This window comes from Epinephelus lanceolatus, chromosome 9, assembly GCF_041903045.1.
Source record: "Epinephelus lanceolatus isolate andai-2023 chromosome 9, ASM4190304v1, whole genome shotgun sequence".
In the NCBI taxonomy this organism is placed as follows: Eukaryota; Metazoa; Chordata; class Actinopteri; order Perciformes; family Serranidae; genus Epinephelus; species Epinephelus lanceolatus.
This window is the reverse complement of record NC_135742.1, coordinates 13,851,391-13,868,510: the sequence shown is the minus strand read 5'-3', so window position 1 is coordinate 13,868,510 and position 17,120 is coordinate 13,851,391. Positions and strand designations below refer to the sequence as shown.

At 40.1% G+C, this 17,120-nt stretch overlaps 2 protein-coding genes across 2 annotated transcripts; both read right to left on the bottom strand.

Moving 5' to 3' along the window:
• Positions 1–256: 256 nt before the first annotated feature.
• LOC117252461 (uncharacterized) lies at positions 257–17,062 on the bottom strand. Its single transcript, XM_033619363.2, has 3 exons — positions 16,588–17,062; positions 15,380–16,450; positions 257–2,791 (listed from the first exon to the last, which is right to left on the bottom strand). Exons 1-3 carry the CDS (start codon positions 16,757–16,759, stop codon positions 1,077–1,079), a joined length of 2,958 nt encoding a protein of 985 aa, XP_033475254.2. The 5' UTR covers positions 16,760–17,062; the 3' UTR covers positions 257–1,076.
• On the bottom strand, positions 4,793–13,179 carry LOC117252469 (uncharacterized). The gene is made up of 2 exons (XM_033619373.2): positions 12,917–13,179; positions 4,793–10,204 (listed from the first exon to the last, which is right to left on the bottom strand). The coding sequence occupies exons 1-2, from the start codon at positions 13,086–13,088 to the stop codon at positions 7,374–7,376; spliced, it is 3,003 nt and encodes a 1,000-aa protein (XP_033475264.2). The 5' UTR covers positions 13,089–13,179; the 3' UTR covers positions 4,793–7,373.
• Positions 17,063–17,120: the final 58 nt, after the last annotated feature.

Sequence of the window (17,120 nt, the reverse complement as noted above, 5' to 3'; positions counted from 1 at the left end):
GTGCTAAAGGTGCTTGAAAACTCATGAAACTTTTCAGAAATACCAGCACTGCTGAAAAATTGTAATATTTTATGGGTGTTGGGCTACAGCATAAAAAAAGGGCTTAATAGCGCCCCCTACAAGACTTCTACAGAGTATCCCCCACCCTACGTCTCACCTACATGCAAATTTAAGGTGCACATGTAGAATGTCCAGTTTTTGTTTTGTGTCTCTTTGTAATCATTATACAGTACATCTTTTTGTGGTCTTATTTCTCTTTGTGGTTGTTTTGCATGTCTTTGTGGTTTTTTGTCTTTTTGTGGTCTTTTTGTCTCTTTGTAGTCATTTTGTGTCTCTTTGTGGTTGTTTTGCATGTCTTTGTGGTATTTTGTGTCTCTTTGTGGTCGTCTTGCATGTCTTTGTGGTCTTTTGTGTCTCTTTGTGGTCGTCTTGCATGTCTTTGTGGTTGTCTTGAATGTCTTTGTGGTCTTCGTGTCTCCTTGTCATTATTTAGTGTCTCTTTGTTGTTGTTTTTCATCTCTTTGTGGTCTTTTTGTGTCTCCTTGTCATCATATTGTGTCTCTTTGTGGTCATTTTGTGTCTCTTTGTGGTTGTTTTGCATCTCTTTGTGGTCTTTTTGTGTCTCCTTGTCGCCATATTGTGTCTCTTTGTGTTTTTTTTTATTTCTCCTTGTTTTTGTTTTGCAAGTCTTTGTGGTCATTATGTGTCTCTTTGTGGTCTTTTTCATCTCTTTGTGGTCATTTGTCATCTCTTTGTGGTCATTTTGTGTCTCTTTATGGTCTTTTTGTGTCTCTTTGTGGTTGTTTTTTCATGTCTTTGTCTCTGGTCCTGTTCCCAGTAGGCCCCCTCAGTAATCTATCCACACCCAAGTCAGCAGCTGACTCTGGGTCCAACAACAGATGTGTCTCAGAGTTGGTATTTACATTTCCACAAAGGATGCAATGTCATCACTTCCCAGTCATTGCTTGAGTGTCTTTATCAGACTTGTGTGGTTCAGATGCGGTCATGCTTAGAAACAAGACCACACAGAGAAAACTTTTTCCAAACTTTAAATAAACTTTTTCATGTTGGCACAGTTACATCTTAGAAATGCTGCTGCTGGATGCTACATCCCTGTGAACAATCATGTGATTATTCCGCTTTGTGCTGTTTACGAAGCCTTTTCCACAGACGCTGCATTTGTATGGTCTCTCCCCTGTATGGATCCTGATGTGTATTTTCAAGTCTGTTCTTTGAGAAAAACAGTTTCCACAAGTGTCACACTTGTATGGCTTTTCACCCGTGTGGGTTCTTATGTGCTTTGTCAAAGTTGTGCTGAGCGTGAACCTTTTCTTGCATCGAGGGCATTTATAAGGTTTCTCCCCTGTGTGCACGCGAGTGTGATTTTTAAATGCAGAGGAATCTGCAAAGTCCTTCCCGCACTCGCTGCATATGTAGGGTTTCTCGCCGGTGTGAACCCTCGTGTGCTTCTTCAGATTAGCACCGCAGCTGAATTTTTTCCCACAGGTTTGACAAACGTAAGGCTTCTCACCTGTGTGAGTTCTCATGTGTTTGGTAACCGCTCTCATCTGGGCAAACGTCTTCCCACAGGAGTCGCATTGGAAGGGCTTCTCTCCAGTGTGAGTTTTTGTGTGTCGCTTCAAGGTAGATTTCTGGATGAAGGTCCTCTCACAGTAGCTGCATTTAAAAGGCCTTTCGCCAGTGTGGATTCTCATGTGAACTTTTAAATTTTTCAATAAAGAGAAGGTGTTTCCGCATTCCACACACGCGTGAGATTTGTTGTCATTGGTACCAGCTGATGTTGTGATCCCATTGCATCTCTCTTGTGATGTTTGTGTTTGGCCATTGCTACATTTATCCTTTGGCTTTGGATCAATACTTGTAACTGATCTTGGATCTTCATCCTTATTTTTCTTGTTTGGTTTTGGCTCAGAATTTGTAGTTGATGATGTCTTCTCTGCATTACGTTTCTTGTTTGGTTTTGGCGTAGTATTTGTAGTTGTGTTCCCATAATTCTCTTTAGGTTCTGCAGCATTTGTAGTTGATGTTGTGTTATCGGACTTCTTTGGTTTTGTCTCAGTGCTTATAGATGATGTGTTTGCATGGTTTTTCTTTGGTTTTGGCTCAGGATTCGTCGTAGATGTTACGTCCCTAGATTTCTCTTTTGGTTTCATAGAATTTGTAGCAGATGATGTTTTCTCAATGATGTGTTTATCCTTTGGTTTTGGATCAGTATTTGCAGTGAATGTTGTAGATTTTTCTTTTGGTTTCACAGAATCTGTAATTGATGCCGTGTTCTCAGACTTCTTTTTTGGTTTTACAGTATTTGCAGCTGATGTTGTGTACCCAGACTTCTTCCTCGGTTTTGGCTTGGCACTCGTAGTTGATGATGTGCTCCCAGAGCTCTTTGGTTTGGGCTCAATATTTGTAATTGATGTGTTTTCTGCACTACGATTCTTCTTTGGTTTTGGTGCGGTTGGTGTTGCGTTTCCATGGTTTTGTGTCCTGCGATCTTGGTCTTGATACTCAAAGTCGCTGTTTGGTTGTGATATTGCAGAATTAGTTGTGTCAGATTCAGATCTCACACATTCAATACGGATTTTGTCAAGGGGATCACCCTCTGCTGCATTCCTCTGCTTCGCTACAAGTTGCTCTCCCTCCTGACTGGTGCAGACTTCCTCTTGTTCCTCTTTAATCCGTGGATGCTCTGGGTTCCCCTCGTGGTTACAGGGCTGCTGGTCAAGAAGAACTTCCTTCTCCTCCTTCTTACAGACAAATGGCACTGGGAGCTCTGAAGAAACAAAACATGGAATATTAATATCCCCTCCCCCATGTAGCTTCATTAAGAATTGTACAATAATGTAGCTTTTGATGTATGACTTAGTATTTAAGTATTGGGACAGTATAAAAGGAGCAATAGTCTGCAGTGAGTTTAACAATTTAGTCAGTCAGTCGGAGCTTTGCAATACTTTAATTCACCCTTTAGGGACTGAGCAGAAATGATTGGGCTGGGGTCATAAATAGTGGAATTACAAGTTTTCTTTTGCCCGAGGGGGCAGCAGTCCAACTGTTATTAATTTATTTCTCATTCTAGATTTAAAGCTACTTTATTCCAGCTTTCCCTTATGACAATGAAAAAAAGAAGTTAAATTTAAAACAATAAAGACAGCTTTTCCGTGCAGCGTGGATCATGAAGGTGCATTTTGCTATTATGTAAAAAGCAATAGTCATTCTTCGGTATCAAAAACAGTCGCTGCCCTGCACTAACTCAGCACCACTGTATCATAACGGTAAGTAGAATTACAAAATATTTAAATAATATTTTATTTGAGTCACTAAGTTACATGTCCTGATATTGATGAACTGAATTTCAGAATAGACTGCAAAATAAATTAACGTTAACATAACAATAACGGCGGCATGGTGTGCAGTGGTTAGCATTGTCACCTCACAACAAGAAGAGCTCTTATAAATAAGAGTACAGAACAACTGATAAACTGTGCAATTAAACCAAATAGTGAACACGGTAACCGCAGGAAGTTGCAAAAGGTGCAGTTTCAGTGAATATTGCATCAGAGATGAGTTTTTCTGATATCTTAAGAATTGTTACACAATACTGTCAGAGGCAAAACCTCCGCCCCGATGGAAGTATCTGAAACAACATGACACAATAGACCAAGCTTTAGAGGTGACCCTCTCTTCATACAGATACTGTAGGTTATTGAAAGGAACACCAGTGATCTTTTCCAACTTTACAAAAGTTCTACTTTTCAGATCAAGATTTTACAAACAACAGATATGAGCAATTTACTAAATATGATACTGTCCGACAGTATATAAAAGCAGTTAAACAATGCTCCACCTTCACCAGCTGTAACATTTGATAATAATATTCTAAAAACATAATAGGATAATATTCCAACTCTCTGAAAGCCACATGCCCAACAAATACATTTTGCTGTATACTGTTGCACTTTTACTCAAGTAAGATCTTGAATGTAGGACTTTTATTTGCCATTTTTACAAAGTATCACTACTTTTACCCAAAGATATGAGCAGACCTACTTCTTCCACCACTATTTGAACTTGTTTAATTGACAATTAAAATGACTTAAACAGCTTTAAAGCACATTCATTGAGATTGTTAATTACCTGGCAGGGCTACATGCACACACAAGTAACTTATTTATATAGACAGTAGACAAATAGCAGGATGAACCCGCAACAGCATCTGAATTTTTAAATACACACAACCCTACAAGTTAGAATAATGTCAACGTAGCAAATTAATCGTACTGACCTGTCCTGTGCAGCCTTATCTGAGGCTTCAAGAGGAAATCCAGCAGTCTGCGCTGACGCACGACCCTCTCCTCGTACACAACAATAGTCTGCTCACACACTCCCAGTATCTCCTCCACAGCAACATTCAGTCGCTCTTTGATTAACTCCCTCAAATTCTCAACTGCAGACATTTTCACTGAATAACAACTTCACTCATTTGGCTGTAACTCACTCAAACTGTCTTTAGTGCAACGCTTATCTGAGCAGAAACCACTCATTTCCTGCCAGCGTTATTTCTTGCTTATCAATCTACTCATCAGAGACAACCTTCCAAAACTGAGAGACGGCAAGTCTTAGTTACCCAATCCGGATCCGTAACAAGTGCCTCACTATAGAGATGACTTCACGACAAGCAGGTTTATAGGCTATTGCAACATATGAGTTGGAGTTGGTGTCTGCCAAACAGCTGCACAAAATGTCAACTGCAAGCATCAATATTACAAGGACATCATTTTAGGAAAAAGAGTGATATGACTTTATTAAAGTGATGAAGTAAAACATCAACAATACATTCACTTTGTCTGTTTTACATAACAATTGTGCTCATTACATAGAGGTTAAGGCATTAAGACAACAAAGAGGCAATCTCTCCCTCATTTGCTCAGTACAATCAAAAATATAAACTCTGATTAAAACAATGACAAATTGGTTTTAACAGATTTTAATTATGTCAACCATTTTTGTGCTTTAACTGTCATGTAAGGCCAAGATTCAGCTCTGGAGGACTTCTCAGGTTGGCAGCCCGTGTGTCTGCTCCGAAAGAGTCCTTCTCAGTATCTTGATGCACATGAACATCTAAATCCCAGTGTTTAGATATTTACAGATGTTTGACAAATTCTCTGTGTAACAATCCTCAGAAATCGAGATCCAAGACTGCCTCTGGAGACAGGCAACAGATTCTTCTAGGGAGAGGCAGGAAGATCATGAGATTCCCACCATTCCTACTTTTGGTAAATACACTAAAAACATTTATCAAAAACAGCTTACAAAATTGCTTCAATTAAAGCATCTCAAAGTTATTTTGAGTCACCATCACGAGGCCCAAAACCAGTGAGTAGACCATATTAAGACAGATACTGGCACTGTGTGCAAAAGGCAGCTTTCTCATTAGTTTCAATAAAATAACTCAAAACAGAACAAAGGTTTGAAGACAAAATAGGGAGCGCTGCTCTGGGTTAAGACACGAGTTGATTGTCCAGCAAAAAGCTGCATTTGTAAGTCAAATACTTTTAAGATCATTCCAGGTCAATACTTTGTAGTAAAAACAGTACATGCCCACTGTTTATGTCGTGATTATTGATAAAGTAATTGTTTCTGTGATACCTCTCTTTGCAGTATTTTAGCATCTGATAAGACTTTAATCTCATAGATCATCCTTCCTGGATTGTATTTTCATCACCTCTCTAGTACCTGAAGCAACAAACTCTCAGCAAAGTCTGACACGAGCTGGCTAACGGATTGAACTGGCATTATGATTTTATGTACAATCAATACCATGAAGTAAAAACTAAGAAAAGAAAAAAAAGAACATCAACTGTACAAAGTCTGAAAACAGGTCATGGGACATAATGTACATGTACATGGTTTAGACCAGTGGTTCTCAAGTAGGGGCCCAGTGACACCAAGGGCTCCTTGAGGGAGTGTGTGTAAGTCATAAGTCATAATAAGTTATAAGAGTGACTATTCTGATCATCAGTTTCACTTCCTGTGCAGTTATCCCTTCAACGGTTGTTGACAACTTTTTGCGTGGGTCCAGACCTTTGAATGCATCCACTCCACCCATTTCTAGTTGCCTGGAAACACGGTTTAATGATTTACAATTTACAAGTCTGTCTGTCATCAGGCAAGTCAACCATAGAATTGTAATCTTAATTGTATCTAACAACCAAAATCTTTTCAGGTGAAGGTCCCTGAAGTAAAGAACAGTACAAACCTCCAATAACAACTGAATCCAGGAGGAGTGCTAAAGCCTTATGTGGCTCACGAGGGAGCTGCATGAAGTTTGATAAATTGTCTCAGCGTTAGTTGGAATTGAATACTACTAAAAACATGAATGAAACATAATCAGGAAGTGTGGAGTTAGCAAGACGTGAGCTTACCAAACATCTGTAGCCCAATCCTCATTTCTGACTGAGGCTAGCAGTTCCAGGCTACATTATTTGCTGCTAAAAGGACACCAAAATGATTGACCTAAGTGCTATGACCGTGTTGCATTGTGGGTAATGTAGGCACCAGATTTTGACAAGGAAGAATGCATGAAATAAAAAGACAATATTTCTGATTCTGATGCATCAATTTGTACAATTTTTAACCATCAATCCATGAGTCCAACAGTGACTACATTCACAGGCACACTAATATTCTACTATCATTATGAAAGTGACAATATTCTGTCTTTAATATGGAAACAGCAAACAAACAGCATTAGTTTGAATAAGGCCTTTTTCCGACTGGTTTTTTCGATTAAGAAACGTGCTGGTATTATTCTGATTTAAGGAGCATTCCTGGACACAGTTGGCTCTGTGCATTGTCATACAAGCTTTGTAGACTAACCAGCTAACCAGCAGTTTGCAAGGCTGTGGGGTAGAGATGCATGCCCAAAAGAAAAGCCCACATTTTTGGTTGGGAGAAGAAAAACATCTGCTTTTAAACATTTTAAAAGACTTGGATATCAGCAGGTTTTTGGATATGTGCAAATATCACAATGCCGACCTTTTCAAGACGATGGCTGAGGGAATGACGGAGGCTGCGTTCGCACTGTCGAACCACTCCACTATCAATGGAAAACTTTGAGCAATCAATTTTTCCATACTTCGATATGATGAACTACACGTTAGGGCACGTTAAGAGTAAGGGCAAAAACCATAATGTTCCATGCATGTAAATGTAGTCAATGTTACAGGAGTGCCTTGTTAAATCAGTGGAGCACTCCTTAAAATACAATGACAACTCAAAATACCAGTAGCAATTCGACATAAGTGCAATTCATTTCATTATATCATAGGTCTGGTGTACCAAACACAGACAGTCTTTTAAGCAGTGGAGCTTTCTGTATCACTCGTGTGTACTTTCTTGTGCTTGTGGAGTTTGTTCCATGTGGAGAACTTTTCTCCACACGTACTGCATTCGTAAGGCTTCTCCCCGGTATGTAACCTCATGTGTGCTTTCAGTTCTGTTCTATGACCAAACACCTTGTCACACACATCGCACTTGTATGGCTTTTCACCCGTGTGTGTTATGATGTGCCTTGTCAAAGTCGTCCTGGTGGCAAATTTCCTCTTGCACTGGGAGCACTTAAAGGGCTTTTCCCCCGAATGCACCCGCTGATGATTTTTGAACGACGAGGAGTCCGCAAACTCCTTCCCGCACTCGCCGCAGCTGTATGGCTTCTCGCCTGTGTGGATTCTCATGTGCTTCTTCATATTCACGAGCGAGCTGAAGCTTTTGTCACAGGTGTCGCATTTGAACGGCTTTTCCCCGGTGTGAACGCGGACATGCAGGTCGAGGTTATAACGCCGGTTGAAACCGTTTCCGCAGACCTTGCATTTGAAAGGCTTCTCAACAGAGTGAATTACTAGATGTTTATTTAAATCCCAACTCTCTCTGAACATTTTACCACAAGTGTCACATTCGAAAGTCTTCTCAACTGTGTGGGATTTCATATGAAATTTGTAGTTTTTGAAATTACTCATCACTTTGCCGCACCTGTCACACTTGTAAGGGTTATCATCGTCCTTGGTGCTACCGCCTGATTTGTTCCCATGTTTTTTATTTGGTGTTTCATTTGATGATGTGCCCTCATCGTGACGCTTCTCGTGCTGTGTTTCCTCTGAACTTCTGGTTGATGATGTCCTGTCATCCTTGCGTCTCTTTCTTGGTGTTGGGTCAGTGCTTTCATTTGACTTTGTGCTCCCCTCCTTACGTTTCTTATTTGGTGTCGGCTTAGTACTTGTGGTTGATGTTACTTTCTCATCGTTAACTTTCTTATTTGGTTTTGGCTTATTGCTTTTAGAGGATGCTGTCTTCTCACTGTCAGAATTCCTATTTGGTGTTGGTTCAGTGCTTGTAGGGGATGTTGTGCTCTCGTCATTTTGACTCTTCCGTGATGTTGACTCCTTGCTTCTAGCAGATGTATCCTTATTATTAGCTTTTTTATTTGGTGTCAACACATTGCTTCTGCTTGATGTTGCATGCTCATCAATTTGTTTCTTATTTGGTGCTGGCTTAGTGCTTGTAGTAGATGTTATTTTCCCATCGTTGGGTTTCTGTTTAGCTGATGTTGTCTCCTCACTGGTGCTATTCTTATTTGGCGTTGGCTCGATACTCCCAGCAGAAGTTGTTTTCCCAGCACTGTGTTTCTTAGTTGATGCTGGTTTCGTACTTGAAGACGATGTTGCTTTCCCATCGCTGGGTTTCCTATTTGCTGTTGGATCAGCAGTTTTAGCTGACGCTGTCTTCTCATTGGCCGATTTCTTACTTGCTGTTGTCTGAACGCTTCCAGGAGAGGTTGGTCCCCGATCTCTGTTTCTCTCGTTTGGTGTTGGCTCACTATTTCCTGTTGATGTTGGTTGATCATCATTACATTTTTCATTTGGTGTTGGTTCTGTACTTTTAGTTGATGTCGTGCCGTCACCATGATGTTTCTTATTCTCCTTCAGCTCAGTACTTTTGGTTGATGTTTTATTGCCATCGCTACGTTTCTTATTTGATGTTGGCTCAGCATCTGCATTTGATGTGTCCTTGTTGTTACATTGCTTATGTGGCGCTGTTTCCGCACTTGTAGTTGATATTGTCTTCTCATTGGTACATTCTGTATTTGGTGTTGGCTCAGCACTTACAGGTGAGGATGGTCTCCCATCTTTGCTTTTCTTATTTGGTGTTGGGTCACTATTTACTTTTGATGTTGGTTCGTCATCATTACATTTCTCATTTGGTGTCACCTCTGCGCCTGGAGCTGATGTTGGGGTCTCATCGTAGCATTTATTTGGTGTTGGCTCAACACTTCCAGGTGAGGTTGGTCTCCCATCTTTGCTTTTCTTATTAGGTGTTGGTTTCTCATTTGGCATTGTGTTCTCACTGTTACCTTTCCCATGTGGTGTTGGCTCGGTACTTGCAGCTGATGTTGTTTTTCCACTATGTGGTTTCTTATTTGGTGTTGGCTCTGAAACTCTGTTTGATTTTGTGCTCCCATCACCAATGTTTGCTGGTGTTGTCTCAGTGATTCTGATTGACGTCGTGTTCTCGTGATTTTGTTTCTCAGTTAGCGTAGGGTCACTATTTCCACTTGATGTTAAGTTCTCATTGTTCTGTTTCTTACTTTGTGTTTGCTCTGGATTACTGGTCGATACTGTGTTCTCATCAGCACACGTCTTACTTGATTCCTCCCCAGTACTTGTAGCTGATGTGTCCCCATCATTGCTTCTCTTATCGGACGTTTGCTCAGTAACTGTGGCTGATGTCGCGTCCTCGTCATTGCTTTTCTCATTTGGTGTTGACTCTAGAAGTCTAGCTGGTGTTGTACCTCCACGGTTACAAGTTAACTGATCTTGGCTCTCAGATGTAACACACGAGTTTTGAGAAGCAGGTTGGTGGTCAGTGCTTGATGCTGATACTGCAGCACTCTCCCTTTCAGACTTAGGTGATACGTCTTTGTCTGAGTTGCTGGATTGAGGATCTTTACTCGCTGCACTCACAGTCTGGTCAGTGTCCAAAGGTTGAGACTGGTCACTGTGAACGCTTCCCTCACCTGCTGGAGTCAACTTAGAAGCTTCAGTCTCTTGTTGCTGTGGAAGCTGCTGTCGTTTCTGACTGATGCACATTTCCACATGTTCCTCTTTAATCGGGGGAGGATCTGGCGGGAGCCCTGAACGGAAGGACACAGGAATACGACAATGATGAAATGGTGTACACATACAAGCCCATATTTAATAGCTGTAATTAAGGAAGTCCCCTTCCAAGGACTGAGAATGCAACACGTTGATAACCACAGTTTATACCTTTGGTTTTTTAAAGTTATAATTTTTTGCATCCTATTTTAAGTCTAAGGCATAACATGTCAGTGTCTGTACTTCATCGTACCGCAGATACATAATCTGTAATCATGATATACAGTCCTCATTGTGCACAGTTATTTGGGTCAGATGATGCTGTAATAATTGTGCTGAATTGACTAATTGTTCTCTTAATGTATATTAGTCATAGTCATAGTCATATCTGTTTTTTGTAATGAGGCAAATATTCTAAAGCATGCCTGTTTTTTGCCCACTCTCCCTTTGGCGTTTTTGCGGTGAAATAACTTCCACACCCCACAAAAGTTGTTAAACAAAAAATCAAAGCGTTAACATTGTGTAAAAATGTCTGATAGTCAGAAAGATGAGCAGAAGATGTCACTATTGTCTGACATGTTATAGACCAATTTACTGAAAAATGGAAAAAAGTGGTAGGCAGAATAATCAATGGCAAAATGATTATTGTTGCCCTACTGCTTTCATTCAATAAGTAATGAAGATATTTAATAATTATTAGTGGTAGTAAAAGATTCATAGTCTTTACAAAGTGTAGCTCCTCTTTGCCTCTATTAATAGTCCTCATCAGTATGTAAAAGAAACTTAAAGGACCAGTGTGTAGGAATTAGGTGGATGTACTGGCAGAAAATGGAATATATATAATGTAAAATGTATGTTTGCTTTATCACGTGATAATAAGAATTGTTGTGTTTTCCTTAAAATGAGACGTTTATATTGACATAGGGAGCAGGTTCTCAATTACTGAGATTGGCATGTTGCACTGCCATGTTCCTACAGTAGCCCAGATAGGACAAACAAACACTGGTTAAAAATAGTGCCATTCATGTTTTTGGGTTGGTCAGCGTGGTTAGCAGCCCCTCTGTGACAAGCAGCGCAGGAAAAACACAGATTTTTTTTTTTTTTTAAGTGAAACTGCTTCATTCAGTGTTTTTTATTGTTAAATTAACCAGGTCGGTTTGTTTTGGAGAGGAAGAGACTTTTGAGGATAATTCAGCTCCTGGTATAAACCTCCTGAACACCTTGATCTTTGGTTATCAGCTAAGGTGAGCACACGTTAGCAGGTGCTAGGTTAGCAGCTTGTGTCCGACATGCAGAATAGCATTGGAGAAACATTGATTTGTACCATGAAACTGCTTTATTCAGTGTTTTTGTGGTTTAAATCACCAGGCCTGTTTCTTTTGGAGAGGAAGAGACCTCTGCAGATAATTCGGCTCATGGTAAAAACCTCCTGAACGTCTAGATCAGAAATGAGGTGAGCACACGTAGAAGGCGTAAGGTTAGCGGGGTGTGTGCGATGTGCCACACAGGGTAGGGGAAACACTGATTTGTAAAGTAAAACTGCTTTATTCAGTGTTTATACCAATTTTTATCACCATGCTCGTTTGTTTTGGAGAGAAAGGGACCTCTGCGGATAATTCACCTCCCAGTAAAAACCTCCTGAACAATAAACACTGATGTAATTTTAACTATGAAAAGTGTCAGCTGGTTGCAATCTGCAATCCTCACCGCTAGATTCCACTAAATCCCCCTGAATCTTACACACCGACCTTTAATGCCTGAATTAAACCAGTTAACTTGGTGTCAGTGGTTGAATAATAGAATAAAATACGTATCTTTATTGTCCACCATGGGTTGAAATTTGTCTTTGGCTCACCAAACATAAAAGACAACATTGTAAAAAGCAGACAAATAATCAGTAAGACAAGCATAGAAAGTCATTACAATCAGCTCATTGTCTGTCTGTGATTTAAAACTGATCATTCACTATGTTGAGTTAAGGCTACTGATGGCACTTGGCATTAAGGACTTCTTAAATAAATTTTTAGGTGCCAGAGAGACTCTATAGCGCCTCCCGGGGCTCAAGAGCTCAAACTGACCAAAGAGAGGATGGGAGCTACTGTATCTGCCAAGATACACCTTTATTCCTTCCTTGTCCTTTTTTGTAAACAGTTGGGTCAACGGTTTTTGTGGCTTGTCAGTTATTTTACTTGCCATAGTTACAATCCTAGAGAGTTTAACAAGTAAATAATATAGTTTCTATAAGCTTTTACAAGCCTCTGCATTGCAGTGGAGTAAAAGTATAAGTAGCATAAATACATACTCTAGTAAAGCACATGTGAAACTGCATTAAAATACAGTGCTTGAGTCAGTGCAGTGTCCATCATGGCTTCTTGTTGACACATTGCAGCTGCAGATAAAGGCAGTTGTAAGGTTAACTATTGTGCATGGCCTTATTCCCTGGAGAATGCGACTTCCGCAAATAATGTGGCATCACGTGCTCGGGTATGTGGTTAAAAAATAACCACATTAAAGCGTAGTAACGTCAACGGTCTAACTTCCTGAGTGAAATGTGACACCCAACAGTAACCCATCACAGCATCAGTTGTTCTCTCAATAAAACACGTGATCATTGTCGTTGTACCTGTCTGACTGGTCTGTCTGTGAGGTGGGGCTTCACATAGCAAAAAATAAAGATGTAATTTGAGAGATACTTCTGAGCTGTTAACACAGATTGACACAAATTGAATATTTTTAAATATTTTCCTTACCTGTCCGATGTAACTTTATCTCAGGTGACAACAGGGCGTCCAAAAGTCTGCGTTGACGAGCGATTTCTACCTCGTAGTTTTCTATCCTCTTCTCAAATGCTCCCAATATTTCCTGCGCAGCCGCGGTGAGTCTGTCACACACAAACGCTCTCATACTTTGTACTGAAGCCATTACTGAAGGAAATTTAAAACACGTTTTCCTCCGCTAAAACTTCATACAACTCCGACGTGCGTTCCCAGTTTACTTCCGTATCAGTCGTTACGTGATAACAACATCTGTCATTCAAAGCGAGCTCACACTGCCACCTACTGTCCTGGAGGCGACAAGGCATGGTATGACCCGGCCTACTCTAGTCTGAATCTCGCTCCTCATGCATAAACCCAGATGTAAAGTGGTAGTTGATGAGGTGAGATAGATGAGTTATTACAAAAGAGGAAGTAAACAGCCAGAAAAAGAGGTGAGTTCACAACATCACTGCCTAAACCTGACCAATCTGGCCAATCCCCTTTTCCCCTTTTGTTGGGGTATTGTAGGTAGGCAGTCTACTGCTTCAGTTTAATCTGCTCTCCCTCCTGACTGGTGCAGAGGTTCTCTTGATTATATTCACAACAAGTATTAAACATGCTGATTGTGCTCCTTATGAATTAAAAAAGAAAAAAAACACTAAATTGTGAGGGGAAGTGTCTTTATTCTTTGATTTTTGGGTTGCTGGACAAAGAAAATCCTGACAGTGAGAGCCTACATTTGAGTTGAGGACATCTGCAACTACATACAGCACATGAAGCACTTTTACTGTATTAAATTGGAGATATTCCAAAGTAAAAGTCTAATATTTGTACCTTGAAATAGCTAAAATCATTAATACCTAACATGCTAAAAAAAACACTAACTAAAATGCTGAAAAAATCTGAAAATGACTGATATATTTTCCAAAGTAAGAGTCCCACATATCTACCTTGAAACTCAAAACTCCAGGTGCTATAAAAAGAATACTCCGCAATTGCTTACAATGACTGATCTATTTGAGTTCAGGACGTCTCATACATACTGAAAATCAAACATTTTTACTGTATCATTTAGATTTCATTTTCCAAAATAAAAGTGCCACATTTCTTACATAAAACGGATACAATTCCTAAAACTTTAGGTGCTATAAAGAGACATTACTCCACGATTCCTGCCATTGATTTATATATTTAAGTCTGGGGCATCTGTGACTACACCAATACTGAAAATCAAGCATTCTTCCTGTATCAGTTTGGAGATTTTCCAAAATAATATTCTTATCTGAGTACAGCTAAAATACTGTATAGCTGCATTTTAGCGGTATTCAATTATAAGTACACAGTGTTGTATAATCTTCCTTTAATCTTTGTTAAATGCACAGGATGCTACACTGCTAATTTTAGAAAGTAAAAAGCAACCATTTTGATAATCCATTAATCTTTTAATTAACTTATCAAGCAGAAATGTAAAAACTGTTTTGTCTGACATATAACAGTGGTAGTGCATATAAACAGCAAACAGGCACATTTACAGTACATTTAATATCCTTTTTTTTTAATAAAAAAAAAGGTAACATATAACACTGATGTCAGTCACTCTCAAATGTTAAACCTGGCAGAATGTGCCGGAGGCTTTCAAACTTTTATCACTTGAGGTACAAATTCTTGTTAAACTGTAAACTAAAAGTGATTCAGAGATGCTTTGTGAATTTGGTAAAACTGTAAAGATCACAGCATTATTTTAATTACATTGAACTTGATGTGCTTTTTTTAATACATTTTTTTGATTGAAATGGTTTCAAAGAAATACTGTTTGCTGACGGAAATGTAAGTAATACAGTTTTAAGTGCTACGTGGTAGGCAACTGGATTTGCTCGGGTTTCTTGAGGATGCTTCACCTCTCAGGACAGCACTAAAACAGTCAAATAAAGTAAAACTTTACATTAAGATTTAACGATCTCATCTTAAGTGAAAATATTTACATTCATTTAGAGATGTAGCTACTGCAAAAGTGTATTTAAATCAGTTAGAGAATACTTCTCCAGAAGAGTTTCAGCTCTATGGTTTCTCCCGTGTAAACTGATCCTCAAGTGTTTTGAGTAAAATCAAACACGTGCTGCACTTATGTGGCTCCTCACGTCTTCGAGTCCTTGTGGGTTTTGACCGTGTACTTCTGTCACACATATTTTTAAGGCTACTTGTCTATATGCATTCTCATATGCTTTGCTAAGTAAGACACATCAAAGAATCTTTTTCCGCAGATCTTGCAAAGATACGGTTTCTCACCAGTGTGGGCTCTTCTAATGTGGACTGTCAGGTCACCACTAAGTCTGAAGGCTTTCCCACATGTTGTGCAAACATATGGTTTCTCACCTGTGTGGATCCTCATGTGCTTTTTCAAGTCTGGCCTCCGACTGAATTTTTTCTCACAGGTGATGCATGAAAATGGCTTCTCACCTGTGTGGATTCTCATATGGGTTTTCAGTACTGACATATAACCAAATCTCTTCCCGCAGGTCTTGCAGATGTACGGTTTCTCGCCCGTGTGGGCCCTCATGTGCCTTTTCCACGCTGAGATGTCACAGAATGTTTTCCCACAGGTCTTGCAAAGGTACGGTTTGTCGCCTGTGTGGATCCTCATGTGGCCTTTTAAGTCACTGCTCTGCCTGAAAGCTCTCCCACATGTTTTGCAAGTATACGGCTTCTCGTCTGTGTGGATTGTCAAATGCCTTTTCAACACTTGCATGGCGCAGAAGCTTTTCCCGCATGTCTTGCAAAGGTACGGCTTCTCACCTGTGTGCATTCTCATGTGGAGTTTCAGGGCACTGCTAATTCTGAAACCTTTCCCACATGCTTTGCACAAATACGGCTTTTTATCTGCGTGGATGAGTAAATGAGTTTTCAGTACGGACATGTAACCAAATCTTTTCCCGCAGGTCTTGCAAAGGTAAGGTTTCTCACCTGTGTGGATGCTCAAGTGTATACTCAGTTTTGACTCAGACTTAAAATCTTTCCCACATGTGTCACATTTGAAAGGCCTTTTGTCTGCCTGAGTTTTACGGTGAAGCTCTGACAAATTAAGGCTGTTAACGCTGTCACTGTGACTTCTGCTTTTGTAATGTCTTTTTTTAGGTTCGGCCTCTGCATCTCTACTCGATTCTGAGTCTCCATACTTGTCTCCTGTCTGATCCTGGCCCTCAGCTACATGAGAGCTGTGAGAGAGGAGCTGGTGGCCACTGTGTGCCTCTGGTATGTCGATTACAGACTCTTGCTCCAGAGTTGTATCAGGATTCAAATACAGAGTCTGATCTTCACTGTGGTCACTTTCCTCATATATTGGAGTCAACATAAAGGTATCAGCCTCCTCCTTCAGTTCAAGCTGCTCTCCCTCCTGACTGGTGCAGAGTTCCTCCTCTTCCTCTTCCTCTTTAATCTGTGGAGGCTCTGGGTCCTCTTGGTCCAGACTCTCCTGGATACAGAGCTGTTGGTCAGTGAGAACCTCCTCTCCCTTACAGACATGTGGGAGCTCTGGAGGGACAGACAACAAAGGGAAAATGATGCTGCAGTGATGTGAGCAGGAAAATACAAGCATGTCTTTAAACCATTATGATCCTATACGAGTCAAACTCCTGTTCATTTTTAAGGACTATTGAGGTTTTCCGCACCTATCCTGTGTAGCTTTATTTCAGGTTTCCAGGCGATATCCAACAGTCTGCGCAGACGCTCAATCTCTTCCTCGTACTCGACGACAGTTTTCTCAAAAACTCCGAATATCTCCTCAGCAGCTACAGCCAGTCGCTCGTTCACAAACTCTCTCAAATACCCAACAGAAGACATTGTTTCAGCATGACAAACAAAACAAACTAACAAAAGAATTACCGGCGCTGCGACTACAATCTCATCTTCCAGCTAATTCATTATGGGCATGCAGCTAACGCTACTAACGGTTCTATTGTTTACTTCCGCCGGTGTCACACTATTAAGCTCCGACAGTGGACGTGCAGGATCTTTTTCTTTCCGCTTCCACCTGATGGCTTTTAATCAAAAATCTGTGCTTAATTTAAGATTAAGAATGCACATCTCACTCGCTTCGTTTAACAAGGACATTTGGTAGTCATATCTAAACTACTACTTTTAATTGGCAGCCATCTTTGTTTGTTACGTGTCAGATAATGATCCCATATTAGAAACAAATGAA

What these genes read in the sequence shown, in the direction of transcription:
- LOC117252469 (XM_033619373.2), bottom strand. Translation starts at nt 13,088, where the DNA reads ATGGCTTCAGTACAAAGTATGAGAGCGTTTGTGTGTGACAGACTCACC. An exon ending in GATAAAGTTACATCGGACAG is followed by an intron (nt 10,205 to 12,916) that starts GTAAGGAAAATA and finishes CCTTCCGTTCAG; the next exon opens with GGCTCCCGCCAGATCCTCCC.
- LOC117252461 (XM_033619363.2), bottom strand. Translation starts at nt 16,759, where the DNA reads ATGTCTTCTGTTGGGTATTTGAGAGAGTTTGTGAACGAGCGACTGGCT. An exon ending in AATAAAGCTACACAGGATAG is followed by an intron (nt 16,451 to 16,587) that starts GTGCGGAAAACC and finishes CTGTCCCTCCAG; the next exon opens with AGCTCCCACATGTCTGTAAG. An exon ending in CCATATGAGAATCCACACAG is followed by an intron (nt 2,792 to 15,379) that starts GTGAGAAGCCAT and finishes TTGTTTCTTCAG; the next exon opens with AGCTCCCAGTGCCATTTGTC.